Below are 14653 nucleotides of genomic sequence, written 5' to 3' on the forward strand. Positions count from 1 at the left end.
GAGAGATTATTTTTCTCTCTATATATAAAATTAAAACATTTGATCAATAATGTGATACGTCCTCATCAACACTGCCTTTTAAACTTCTGTTGCACGGGGTTCAATTGCAAGATCTAATATCAATTTTACTATGTGCTAGATTCAGTGCCACCAATGAAGTTCCATGATTGGTATCATGACAAAAAGATGCTTTTCACTAGTACCACTTTATATATAAATACACAGAGTAGTAATCTGTTCCTTATTGCATAGCTATACAGAAAGTTCTAGATTAAAAAAAAAGAACAAATTGTTTTTGACTCACACTGTAACTATTTTTATTGTAATTAAATGTTTTTAAATAACGTGAAGTGCCTACAGGTTATAAAAGTGGTGTTAAATAATATTATCAAAATACCTCAAATAAGGTAAATATTTACCTTCTTCAGCTTTTTTGAGTAAGTCATCGAGCAGTATTTTTCGGTGTTCTTCACTATCCTCAAAGCTGTACAGAGCCCATTTCTTCAACAGTGTTTCCCCTTCCCCACACACATCTATATCCAGCAAACCTGGAAACCACTCTTCCATAAGAGAATCTATATGATCCACAACTTGTCCCAAAAGGATGCAACCTTTAAAAAGCCAAAATAGGAAAATTACAGCCCCTACCTGTCATACTTCCAATTACAAAAACAAACCCTACATTCCAAAAGGCAAAAGAACCACAGACCAAAGGGCCAAGCTGCAAACGAGCTGGAACAAAAATCAGGCTTGCAAATAACTAACCTTTTCTGCAAGAAGGTGCTGTGATTTTCAAAAAACTGTCTGGATTGTTGTCAAATACTGCTGATTCCACTAGACAGTAAGCTTCAGGAGACCAGTTCAAGTAGATGCCTTGTCTCCAATACATTCTATTAGGACGAAGAGCTCGCTCTAGAAAAAAAAAAAAAAAAGAAGAGAAAGAAATATGATCCCCACTAACAGTGTCATTTTAAAATATTGAGAATAATTCATTCTCCTTCAGAATTTATGATTGCAGGTTTATGCACATCCATATAAAAACAAAACAAACACTGCAGCTCTGCAGGCAGGAATACACCCACAAAAGCTGAACCCACAGGTCAACTGGTGATCAGCTCTGTAAGGCATATTCACAAACACTAAAAATGGAATCAGATGGTATGTCAATGTGCAGGTAGTGAAAGTAGGGAATTAAGTACACACGGGTTCAAGTACAGAGCATATTTTAGGCAATGTAAGGACAAAAACACCATTATATTTTTTTTTCTCGCAATCACAAACTCACAATATATTGAGATGTGCTACCTTACATCTGAATTCTGGGTTAAGGAGGAGATTAAACATCACTGTAGCACAGATAAGTATATTTCACATTTGTAGAACATTAGCAATACATAGTTTGCATACTTGTCACCTATATTAATAAATCACATTAAAAACCAAAGATGAATATATTGCAAAATTCAGGAGATAGATCCCATGTCAAAGCATGGAATTATTAGGATAAAAACTAAAGAAAAAATCCATTTCTGATAAAAGTAGGGTTTTTATCACAAAGATAGAATAGAAAACCCTGAAAAACAGTAGTTTCTAATTCTGTGAGGAAGACATTCTTTTCTATATTCCTTGTAGAAGTGAATGAGAATCTTGTATAAATACAAGGATTTTGCCCATCTCTAGCATGTGAAAGAGTGAAAGAGGCTGCTTATGCCCCTATTTTCTTATGCACATTGCTGTAAAGATCAGACACCATAAGTTCATGAAGTTAGAAAAATGGCCACTATTTCTTTTCTTGCATTTATGAAGTGGCCAGGAATTAGCTAAAGGAAAGCAGTAACAGGGATCAGAGCTTGAACATGCAGCTGTTGGCACAACAAAGCAAATACCCTCAGTGTTGTCTGAACTTAAAAGATTCATACCTCTTCCTGACAGCATGTAAGGTGATATTTCAAGCAACCTGTTGATCAGTCTGGACCAAAATCCCATAGGAAAGTATGGCATCTCATAAAGCCTGATGATAATTTCTGAATTTTCACAGTGGGGAAGCTCTATAACAGGTCTGTGATCAGACAAACTGTAAGAATAAAAATATTAGGCCGTATTTAGTGACGTACTTTATCAAAGCCGAGTGATTACGTACATTATTTATTATGTTAAATGTACTTATTAATGAAAAAATGATTCAAATGATCATGAAGCAGACTGATAATATATTTGCTTATTCTCTGTTTGTGCTAAAGTCAAGTTCTACTCAATTTGAATGCAACAGAACCTCACTGTGAATCATTATATACCAAAGAATATAAGTGATTCAGATAAAATCCTCCTACCCCAGCACTTCGAACAGATCAAAAATACTAATTAACACAGCCATATAACACTCTCCCCATTAAGCAAAATAAGCTTTATTAAACATGCTTGGCTAATCTGTAACTGAAGCAAGAGAAACTGTGTGACCTGCTTCAATTAAAGCAAAAGGACAGCACTCAAATTCACAACTCTTCTTCATCACCACAGTTAATGAGGTGACTGTTCAGAGGAGAAATTGTCTCTAACTTTATTGCCACACAGTAACTCAACTGGTGTTCTGATTTCAAGCAAACATGTTAGAGGGAATTATGGTTTAAATTTATATTGCAATAAATATCTGTAAGGTTGGCGCACTAGTGATGCGATGTAAAGCTCTATTATAGTCTTTCTGCTGTTCCTTCAAAAATGGTAAATTGTAAAAGAATATATATCATTTACACATTCTTGTTACCACTGTACTAATACAATGTAAGCTTTACCTGCTACGAGAACGGTTTAACACATCTGTGAAGGCATTTACAAAAATATGTGATGAAATTGCCCTTATGATCAATTAAGCTAAAACATCATAATAGCCTGATAGGAGGTCTTAATTCTGATTGATTTTTTATGGCACATTTGTGGGTTTAGCTCTGTGCTTACCTGCTTGGGATTAGTAGTTGATCTTCTCCTAATGGCAAAGCAATTTGAAACTTCTCCAGAAGCTTGAAGTATTGTGACATGTAGACCTTAGGAAACTTGCTCTTCTTTAAAAGGAATTTTTCGACATCTGAACGCTTTACAATTCCTTTAGGATATTTCGAACAGCCTTCCACTTTCACTGTCAGAATCTGTTAAGAAAAAAGTAAAACTAATTTTTTGTACAGTCACCAGTGGCTTGCATTTTTCTGAAAAGCTTTGTTTCTTGAACAATTGGTAGCGTATTTGAGCAGAAAGAATGGACTCCCTATCACAGTGAAATCAAACACTTCATGCTAGTCAACAGGAAGACACCAGTGAAAGAATTTAAGCCAAGCCATTATGCACTACCAGTCTTCAGTAGCTTTCACTGTTTCACATTATACAGGAAGTTGCTCTTCACACTAATTTGTGAAAGTGTTGTCAAAAAGGAACCTGCGTACAGTGATAGGTTGCTAGATCTTCTCTCACTCCCAGTATTTTTAAAGGCTCAAACTCATACTTTAGCAACAGCAATTCCTCCACTGAATGCAAGATAAAGATTCGGAAGCTGGTAAATTTAATAAAAAGTCTGAGACTTTTAATTAACATATCAAAGATGGATTCACTTAAGCAGACAGCCGGCTACCCTCCTGCCTCAATATGTGATTCTGTATCACTTACTTTCAGCTTTTAACCGTACCAAGTACACGGCGACCCTCTTCCCCCATTCTCACCACTTCAACTTCCAGGTTTTACCTCAAACTATCACAACATATTGCAGGATTATTTTGCATCCCTGGAGTTTTTCTACTATACATGACGTTTTGCACCCAGGGCAGTGTGAATGTTACTGGACATTACAGACTAAGAACATGGAAGCACTGAGTCAGATGTTTAACTAGAATGTAAAGGGCATGGGAAGAGCCAGGTAAACCAATGTGGGAGTTGAGAAGACTAGGTCATGAAATTGTAAAGAAATAGTGAAGAGGAATGGCTGGTAAGTTACCATGGTTTGGGACAGAGAAAAGATCCCCATGAATGTAAATATAAAAAGTATTCAGAGGCTAACCTGTGCCATGATTTTGCACAACCACTTAGGATCTACAAAATACAGATCTCTCAGCTGTAGCGCTGGATCTTGAAAATGAAGCAGTACACCTGTGAAAGAACACTGTCATTAGCAACGCACTAAAGCTCCACATGAAGCAATATAAACATCCAGCTTCGGGCTGTCTTCCTCGAATGATTTCATATGAGGATTTTGAACAACAAAGAATCATCAAATTTATGTCAATATCTCAAGAGAGAAGAATGCAATCATGGTTTGTTAAGCTTTACCTTTAATTTCAAATATTTTTTGCTAGCTTGGTCATCAGACTTGTTTTTTTTTGCCAAGATGGTATTTCAGGGTGGTTTATTATTTATTATTATGAAGTTGGTACTGTATGGTACTGATCAATGCAGTTAAATAATATTCACCTGCTATTCTACTAAAGCTGTTCTAGTGATCTTTCTTCAGAAGTCGTGTTGTGTAACCAGCAAGTGTGATGTTTTCAAAGAGGGGTAAGCTGTATAAACTATTAATAAAATGATTCCTTATCATGAAATTCTGTTATGACATAAAGATCTGGGTAAAGATCAAACTGCAGTATGACTCAAGGTTAGCATCTCAGCTCAACATATTGAGACAATCTTGCATAAGATTAAAAAAATGCATAAGAGTGTATCTGTTGAAGACTTGCAGCAAATACCACACATTGAACATAACACCTTACCTGATTCATTCAGAAAGTGAATTGCATGAGGTAGCTCATTTTCATCCAGCTGTAACTGGCTTTCTTGCACCAGTTTTAGTAACCGTTTCTGATCAATCACTGGAAACTCAACTGGGACATTTTTACGTTCCAGTAAAATTCGCTTCTCCAGCTCCAGATAACTGTCAGGAATCAGCTGACCAACTACAGGCTGATCTCTGATCTGTAAAATTAAGAATAATCTCAAATGCATTAATTTATTCATGGCAAATGCAAACTATGATGCAACCAGAGTATAAGATGTTAGTCTCCACATAATAGCAATGCCAATCAAGCACAAAACCACTTAATTACTAACATGGCTTCTAAAAGCTGGATGAAACTAATTTTTCATTCAGAATTATAAAATGAATGTTTTTCCATAAATGAACATTCAGAGAAGAGAATATTTCCATAATGTAATATATATAAATATCATACACCTGAAAAGATCAAATAAAAGTTTTTGTTAAGAATAAAAGGAAAGTATTCACTGTATGAACACATGATGCCACATATCTAGGGGTAATACAGAATAATGGGCAAATAAAAGAATGAAAAAAAAGAGTAGTGTATTCATTGTAACCTGTAATGACTCCAAATATGTCTTTAGACATGTGGAGGGAAAAGGGCAGTAGCTCAATTAAAAGTCTCTGTAGTTGAGTGATGATGATCAGTGGATGGGAGGGGAGGAAAGAGCAAGTCTGGCCAGGCTAGCACACTGAGGGGAAATGCAGCAGAGGACCTAGCCCGTGGCCTGTAGCCTGAGTTCCTTCTTGGATACATCCTTTCACCCTTGATATTGGCATCTCATCTGTTTTTTCATTCTCTTTGGGCACTAGGGCAGTTGTCTGGGAAGGGTGGGATGGAAAGGAAGGAAAGAATTCTCTCAGATTTTCCAAATTAGCTTTTTCTTTTCCCTCAGTTTATAATCTTTCTCTCAAAGAAGCTGCACTAGCACTGTGGCATTTTTTTGTGTGTTAAAAAGCCAGTACTACCTTATGTAATCTTGAAAGATTCAACACACTTAATGACAATGTTTAATACTCAAGTCACTTTGCCTAACTTCTAACCACATCTCCTGTAATTCTCCTTTCACAAAATTTCTGCATTATACATGGAAATTATATCCTTTCCTTCTAGCTACCTCAGTTCTATGCAGTGAAAGGTTAAACATCAGTGAATGCCACAGTGCCAAGAGATGTGGATATTAGAGGGAGTCATTTTTAGGCATTTAGGAGGGAAGTATTTTCAAAAAGCAGAATGTTGCCTGAGTGTTGGAAGGATATGGTGAGAGGTAGGACTTCACACATCTTCACACATGTGTTTGTGTTGTGTGTATCTTCACACACTCTGTCTGTGTCTTCTGGATACACAAGAACTGAAATGAATTCATTCCACCTCAACAGGCCACTTAACTGCCACTTAGCACTAGTTTATTATCCCTTGAACTATGGAGTGAAGTTAGGCAGATTATGGATGTTGCTGAACTGCTGAGAGGAGGGAAGGAGGAGCCTGCACTCTTTCCTTCCTTCCTAACACAGCATTAAAAAATACAGCATTTGTACTTTAAAATCTGCAGAGCAGTAACACAGAATAAATTCAGGCTCTGCTACAATTTATGAAGCTTTGCTATTGACTTCAGTAGCACAGGAGATCACCTCTTCTCTTTAATGTGTAATGGCATTGTATATGTTTGGCATTGTATAAATAAGAAAATTATGTATACTCCTTTTTTGCTATAAATTAGGCCTTGTCCTTCTATCAGCTCCAGATCTGGGCTAGTTTCTTCATATTTGTCACTCACACTGACAAAGCTGGATTTTGTGGCTATGGAGACAGCAGGCAACGAGTGGCAGGGATGGCTTTGGAGAACTACAAGTGTAGCTTCTGCAGTTTAGGAGGATCATTATGTCTAGGAGATCCTGTTTTCCTGTTTTCACAAAACCTTATTCCTGGCCCTTCAAATCTTGCAGTGTTTATTATTGCAATTATTTGCTGCCATTGAACAAAAATGAATTGTTTTTGGATCAAATTTATCTGTGAGAAAAAGACTATGGAATTTTTAATTAATATTCAGTGAGTGGCCCTGCTGTTATATGCTTATAACAAAACTTATCCTTAGTTGAGGTTTTTACTAAGATCATTTTTGATAGAAAAAGAAATTAAATCAAAGCTGTGATTTTCCTTCATTATATATTTTGCCTAAGGTTTTACATAAGTTACTATGAGTTTGCTATCACACTACGAATGTATTTAATTATGTGTTTAATTAATCCATTTAAAAATGCATTTAATTAAAACCGAGATGATTCCAACATTACAAACAGCATCTAGCCTACCTTGAAGTGAAGGCTCTCCTTTATTATGATTTTCCGAAGCCTGATAATGGAATCAGATTCCTCTGTAGCATTCACAAAGTGATAGTCTTGGATGACTGGGAAACCTCGCTTATTCAGCAGTTCTTTAGTAATTTTGCTCATGCAGGCTGTACGCTGCTTTTCATCAGAAACATCCAAATGTGTGCCAACAAGAATGACAGGGGATGTTGAAGCTCGAGCCTATTAGTAAGATCCATATAATTTATTAACTCAATGGTGAATTTTCATGTTATTTTTTGATATTCATATAAAATGTAAACAATTTAGTCAAATCACCCAATAAACTGAAAGAGGCAACTGTTCCTTCCTCTTTCTTCTTAAGTACAGCTCTTATAAATGAGTTTGAGTAATGGGTAGATCTAAATCTGAAATAAGTACTTCATGTCTTTTTTTTCAGTCATTTTAAACACCATACCCATATAAAAGCCTTGATTGTATAACAGAATAAAACGCTAACAGTCTATAAATATGTACCATATTTTTTCCATATATAGAGAGCAATCTAAATCAAAATAGGACTTTAAATAATTATTAAAAGAAGCAGTTCAGATCTGGATGTCATTTTTGCAGATTATCGACATTGTCAGCAGTGCACTTTTCATTAAGGAAACTGCAAAGGCGAAGTGTTAGTTATCACAGGAATACTGCAACAATGAAACACTAGCATTTTATAGCAAAGGAAAGTATGCTGGAAATGGTCTTCATCAAACCAAACTGACTGAGACTCTCTGACCATCTCTGCTCAAAGTGAAAAAAAATGGAAAACAAATAACAACAACAACACTTAAAGATGCAAGCACTTAGCAGCATGATTTCAAGCCCCAATCTACTCAGTTTGGACTCAGTGAAATTTTAATTTCTTCAGAATTTACAGTGATGTGAAAGAAAAAGCAAATGTAACTTGTGTCATCTAATACTACTCCTTTTGTACTTTACCAGTCAATTCTAAATATTGACAGAACATGCACATTATTCTTCTGCACACCATTCTGTGCCATTTTAAGTACAAAATGGTGCTGATTATGTCTTTATATGTCTGCATGTATTTTCATATCCAGTAATATGCATGTTATTTGCTGAAGTGCTCCTTTCCTCCTCCCCTCCCTCAGAAAAGTTTGCAGCAAATTCACTGTTTACCAGCAGTTTCTGGAAAATGGAAATCCATTCTTTAAAACCTTTATTGCTTAATACCTTGATATTAAAAAGCCATGGCTTCATAGCATCCACCTCTGCTTGTCCTTTGCTGAGATCATATACAGCAAGATATAAAGCTCTTTGGGTCATAAAGTGAGGATGTGTGCTGTAGAACTCCTCTTGTCCTAATAGTAAAAGATACCTATAGTTTACGACTTCTCTTAGCAACATCTTCAGATCACAAAAATGCAGCAGGACAACACACATTGTCAGGTTACTACTCCACAAATTAAATCAATGCTTACAAAAGTCAATCTAAATGGACATTAAATCTATAACAACAATGAATTTTAGGTAGCTACTCTGGAGTATATCACTGACTGAACTGCAAGTTAGTTACAGATCAAGAGATGTAAGTTCCAGTGACTGGATAAACATGGTCACTTCAAAGAGAAATTAGAAGATTATAATTCTATTAAAAATCCATAACTGGGCTTGTCAATACCAAAATTTGAATCCTCTCTTTTTAATATTCCTCCCTCTATTCCTCCCATCTTTCCAACAACTTCAAAATGGCAGAGGACTAAATTTACATACATAGTTGAAATCACAATGTCACAACTGAAACTGGACATTTAATTTGAACACTGCTGCTCTGTCTATACACTGTGGTATAGGCTGCATTTAATCACACAGCAAGTTTCTTGCTGAAAATTTCCAGAATTCACTAATTTCTACGTGGTCAACTGACCTCCTGTATAAGTTTGCATGATTCTGTTGTCTATAATTTGAAATTTTACAGGCTAATTCTAAGAATAAGCAAGGCATTAAAGTTTTAAAAAAATAACAAAAAACAATAAGCTCTTGAAATACCTGCAAAGTCCCAGACATTTAATATAAGCTCTTTTTTCATTTTGCCCTTCCCTTGAATGATCCAGTCTTTTACATCGATGCCTACTGTAGCTTTTGGAAACCCCAGTTCGGTTCGTTTGCATTTCATTAGTTGTTGTAGCAGTGTTGTTTTCCCACTGCCAGTGTTTCCAACAATCATGAGCTTCATTCTGTTATAAGGTACAGCCTTCTTCAGTCTTTGTTGAAGAAACCTGGCGTAAGAGATAGTAGACAGAATTCACAAAAATGTCTAATAATAAAAACACCCAAAGAACACAAGATGAGGCCAAAGTCCTAACAGACACTATTTACTTTGAATTTCACAATGCATACTTTTGTTTTGTAATTATTCCAGAATATGCTCTGAGCAATGCTCTTAAAAACACAAAAAAACATGTAAGAAATGATTGCACACTTTATAGAAGCATCAACACACTCATGAAATAATGTGATTATATTTTCACACAGTTATAATCTCTTTGTGTGTGTGCGTGTGTAGTAAAACCTGCACTCAACAGAGCTGCAGCTAAGCTGGGTATCATTTGACAAACCAGCAGTTCTTTTCAAAAGGATGTGTTGGTTCTTTCCTGCTGACTAAAGGAAGCAAAACAAGAAAGCTCAAGAACAACATGGCAACAAACCTGATGATGTCTCTGGCTTTGTATCCCACATGTTTGAAGTCTAAATTAAGATGCAGTCCATCCAAAGGAAGATCCCAGATTTTGGACAGCTTTCCCATTTCATCTGGAAAGAATCTCAAATCGGGATTATGACTTACGTCCAGAGAAGTCAAATTCTCTAGGAATCCAATCTCAGGAGGAATCTAGATAAAAAAAAAATGCACATCTAAAGATTAAAGGAAGAAAAAACCTTTCATTTTTATGATCATGAATTCCTTAAGTATTTAATAAAACTACGTGTTATTTTTATAGTAGTACATTTTTAATAAACATGGTTAGCATTCCTGACTAATAGACAAATGAGCTGATAAGGAATTCATTTATGAAAGCTAATTTAATGATTTTATTCAAGACAGAAAAGCTTAACGTGGTGATTTTCATTTACCATTTTAGTAACAGAATCTTCAGAGACATGAGGGAGTGACATGAAACTCAAGTGAATACTAAACCACATTAAAATGAAAAGTGATTTGATTTTTTGAGATAGAATCTCATACTTTACCTCCTTTAACTTGTTATGAGATAGGTGTAGTTTCTCTAGCCTAGACCACACAGATGCCTTTTTGCTCAAGTCCAAGATGCTAATTTGGTTGTGATTAAATAACAGCTCCCTTAAGTTTAATGATTTCCAGTGCACTGGCCCAGGCAGGTTTCTGATCTCATTTTGGCTTAAGTCTACTGATCGCAAACTAAACATATGAAAATACAAAAGAGCAAAGTTAGTAAATGAGATTAAAGGGGACTATACAAAGTTTTAATAAATAAATGGGATAGATACAGATAGAACAGATAATTTTCTGACAGGAAGGTAGATGGGAGGACAGAGAATTACTATTACAAGTGAAAATAATTAAGCTGATATTATAGATTTTCATATCTCAAACAAAAAATATGAAAATTTAAATACATATGGCTGCTCAGTACAATATGCTTTCTGTGTGTCTACCTGTGAATGAAATTGCCTAGCTATGAAAACAAACACTCAGATTGAACCATGCCAAGAAATTAATGCAACTCTCTATTGACTTGCCTAGGCTGGAAAATGGGGAATCTGAAAGCTGCATCTTTTTAAAAAAAATTTGGATTTGCTCCTGTGAGTTGAATTATCACCATGTTAGCATAATGTAACATTCTTGACAGCATTTGGTTAATCATGTTAATAATGGCATATTGTATTTAAATTTGATTGATGTAAGTCCTCAAGTCTTTTTTTTTAAGAAACAATGGAACTGCTACACACACAGCCTAACAAAATTGTTCAAAACTGTCCCGATTGTCTCTGCACTCAGAAGACTGTTGCTTCTTTCCTCCTGCTCTCTTCACCTCAGCTTTATTAGACCAACTTTATTCAGCTACCTTGCAGGCATTAGTCCTCTTTCCTGCCCTGCTCTCCTGCATGGTGCCATCAGCACCCACCTCTGCCCACATCTATCAGCCAACTGATCATCCCTTCCAGTCCCTCCTCCTACCATCTGATTCCAGGACCTGCTGAGGTCAGTACTTCTTTAAGGAAGTGGAAGTCCTAATTTCCACGAGTAATGCTGCGAAGGTACAGAAGAAGAAATGTCACATGCATCTCTATCACAATTCTATCTAGGGGAAGTGTCATTCCTTGAGAATAAATATCTTGTTATATTTGGGAAGTGAAACATGAATCTCAACAGCCTTGTGCAAAAATCTGACTCTGCAGAACTTGTTGAAAAAGAAAAATTGCTGGTATCTTTTTACTGTGCTGATATCAAGAAAAAGATAAATTAATTCTGGTCTTCTAAGCAAGAACAGTCAGCTTCAGCACTCAAGGAAGATATTTTTAATAAAAATTATTTGTGTAGCCTGGCCTTATCCAAGGAGTAGTAGTTCTCTGAATAATGAAGAAAACATCACTGGCTTCAGTTTAAAGCTGCGAACTTTTGCATTTAAGCTTTTAATTAGGATTTCCTGAAAATGAGTAAAACATGCTGAATTTTCTGTTGAACAAAAGTCATCCTGTCATTAGATTTTATTCATCAAGAACACAACAAACTTCACTACATACAATAATAACTTACTGTGGTAGAAGGAGAATCGTTTCTGGAATATTAACAAAATGATTTTGAGATAATTTCAAACTTGTTATGCTGGATGACAAATCAGGTATTGTCTCTAGAATAGAAAAAGGAGTTAATTCCGTTACTTTTCAGCACTGCTTTAATTATTTTTAAGATTGGAATTTTTTAAAATCAGAGGCAGATTAACAGACTAGTCTGTTATCTTATATCCACAAGGTCCTTAACACAAGCTGCCAAAGGCAGAATCTGAACTTCATTTTTAAGCTCATTTAAAACTGAATTCCCAACTGGAAAGAAGTGTAGAACAGAGTCAAAGTATGGGCTTTTATCACATTACATCCTATTATATTTAGTGTCCTATTGGCACTAAACACTGAAGTAATCTTACTCACACTTTACTGTTTGCCAGTGTATGTAACATTCTTATTACTCATCCAGTGTGTGGTAGGTCATAAGGACATAAAAATGGCTTCAGTGGTTCAGCTTTCTTTATTCATTGCACATATAAGATCTACATTCCAAAACACTGTGACAATAAAAGATTTCAAAATTGAAAATTTTATATCCTGAAGAGGGAAATAAATGCTAAAAATAACTTACAAACTCCCATAATACTGTTAAAATTTTCATTTATATCCATGGTGTTTTTCATTGGTAAATTAATTTTGAGGCTTTTGCACAAAGCACGTTAAGCTGCTGAAACACATTCTGGGCTCAATTCAAGTGCTGAAATACAGGAGTCCAGTGAGATGGGGAGCTGCTCAGCCGCTGCCCTGAGCCATCCATATGCAGTGAGCAGGCTCAGCGCAGGATCCCTGGGAGACCTGCCCTTTCTGCACCATGGGAAGCACTTCAGGGCATCTCAACTGAGGTAGTTACTAAAACTGATGTATTTACATGACTAAAGCAAACAGCTTATTCAGAAGTCAGTGCTGGATACAGTGTGGTAACAGTCGATATGTATTTCAGTACTGTGCCAGACCTTTTTTTGCAAGCTAATATGAAACAATTTCACTGTCTTGAGCCAGACACCACGGTTTGTATCATTCCAACTGCACTCAACCATTTTCAGAGCATCCTCTATGAAGACAGCAACAAGATCAGTTACGCTGAGTCACACCAAAGGTCCATGCAGCCCTGTACACAGTTTCCAGCAGAGATCAAAAGCTGCTGCCTAGCGAAGAGTTTAAATAAGGACAAGCCTAAGTTTCCCAGACTGCCATCCCAACTGCTGGTGGCCGAGGAATTCTCCGACTTGAAAAGGTTTCTAGGAGGTGGATCCTGCTTTCCTGGGTGCTTACCAAGGACGTTCATCCTGGCATTGAACAGCTCCAGCTTCGTACAGCCCATGAAGAAATTCTCAGCAAGGGTTGAAATGTTGTTCTTACTAATGTTTAAAGCTTTCAGCTCTTTCAAGCATATGGGTGAACATAAGCAGGAAATTTTGTTTCTATGATAATGAGGAGAAAAAGAAATCCATGCATTACCCAGAAACTATTAGCTAAAACAGAAAAGTAAAGAGCAAAACATTGCTATCCTTACACAGATAAATCAAAATTTAAAAAATCATCTAAAGACTGACAAGTTAGCAAAATACTGGCATATGTAGCAACACTAAATAATGACTAATATTTGGATTATTTTAATTAATCTGTAGAGCAAATGTCAGAAAGTACAATAAGGTATCACTTCCTCATTATAGAGTGCCACACAAAGGCAAGTGATACATTTGTGAGCATATTTGTTTACTAAAAATGTTTTTCTGCAGGATTATGATCACAGAACAATGAACAAAAAAAAAAATCCAATTTTGTAGGCAGAATTTAGGATTCGCACAGCATGTTACAAAGTACCATACAGAAAAAGTACCAAATCTCAGACAACACAAAAAATCCCTTAAATGAGAGATATGACAGTAGAAAAATGCAATTACATGACATTTTCATTATCGTTCTGAAGTTGCCTTGTTCTGCCACACTATTAAATTCTATTAAAGGTAACAGATAACCTAATACACTTTGCAATTTAACAATTCAAATTGCAATAATTTACACATTTAGGAAATAACAACAGTGCTTCATTACTGGTTAAATGATCTTTTCTATGCAATAATAGTATTACTCAAGCTGACAAACGCAGTATTTTCTGCTCTGTTTGCTATACTATTATCCATTTATTGGTACTATTCTTACCCTTCCAGCAATAGTTGTTCCAGGTTTTCTGCAATATTTGCAAGAAATTCAGGAGTGCACACCAACTGATTGTATGAGAGATTAAGCTGCTTGAGAGTTGGACATTTGATACAAGGATCCAAAATGATGGAAGGTCCAATGTCATTTCGGGAAATATCCAGGTATGCAATGCAATTCATTTTCAGCAAATAAATAGGAAAAGATGTAAATCGGTTACTGTGCAAATCCAAGAATGTTAAACATTTTAAGTTCTGAAAGAAAAGGAGAAAGGAGAATTTGCTTTAAAAAAGAAGAAAATATATGAATTTTTTAAGTTCCAAAATGAGTTGTATGTTTTCCAATTTATTAACTTAATTATATTTGTCTTACCAGAAAAATAGTAGAGAACAGCAGTTACACTAAGGAAGCTGTAGTATTTCTATTTAAAAATAAAACATGAAGCACTCTATAAAATTAACTAATTCAGTTTCATAAAGTTTGACATGATTGCTTGCAGTTCTCAGTTCCATTTACTTAATCATATTCTCACTACAACGCACACATGCTAAGCAGTCCTTTGTAGTA

At 35.6% G+C, this 14653-nt stretch overlaps 1 protein-coding gene across 1 annotated transcript in view; it reads right to left on the reverse strand.

The window, feature by feature from the left end:
- LRRK2 (leucine rich repeat kinase 2) overlaps nt 1-14653 on the reverse strand; it is a 60580-nt gene that overhangs the window by 14636 nt on the left and 31291 nt on the right. Inside the window, exons 24-37 of the mRNA XM_088533217.1 lie at nt 14090-14340; nt 13199-13347; nt 11898-11991; nt 10352-10538; nt 9811-9992; nt 9152-9381; nt 8336-8463; nt 7106-7324; nt 4746-4947; nt 4040-4128; nt 2953-3140; nt 1920-2074; nt 766-912; nt 420-611 (exon numbers count right to left, since the gene is read on the reverse strand). Of these exons, the coding sequence (XP_088389343.1) occupies nt 420-611; nt 766-912; nt 1920-2074; nt 2953-3140; nt 4040-4128; nt 4746-4947; nt 7106-7324; nt 8336-8463; nt 9152-9381; nt 9811-9992; nt 10352-10538; nt 11898-11991; nt 13199-13347; nt 14090-14340 (2413 nt within the window). The remainder of the gene's footprint in view (nt 1-419; nt 612-765; nt 913-1919; nt 2075-2952; nt 3141-4039; nt 4129-4745; nt 4948-7105; nt 7325-8335; nt 8464-9151; nt 9382-9810; nt 9993-10351; nt 10539-11897; nt 11992-13198; nt 13348-14089; nt 14341-14653) is intronic.

Source organism: Tinamus guttatus, unplaced genomic scaffold, assembly GCF_059628265.1.
Source record: "Tinamus guttatus ecotype Peru unplaced genomic scaffold, ASM5962826v1 Tinamus_guttatus_pri_ptg000489l, whole genome shotgun sequence".
In the NCBI taxonomy this organism is placed as follows: domain Eukaryota; kingdom Metazoa; phylum Chordata; class Aves; order Tinamiformes; family Tinamidae; genus Tinamus; species Tinamus guttatus.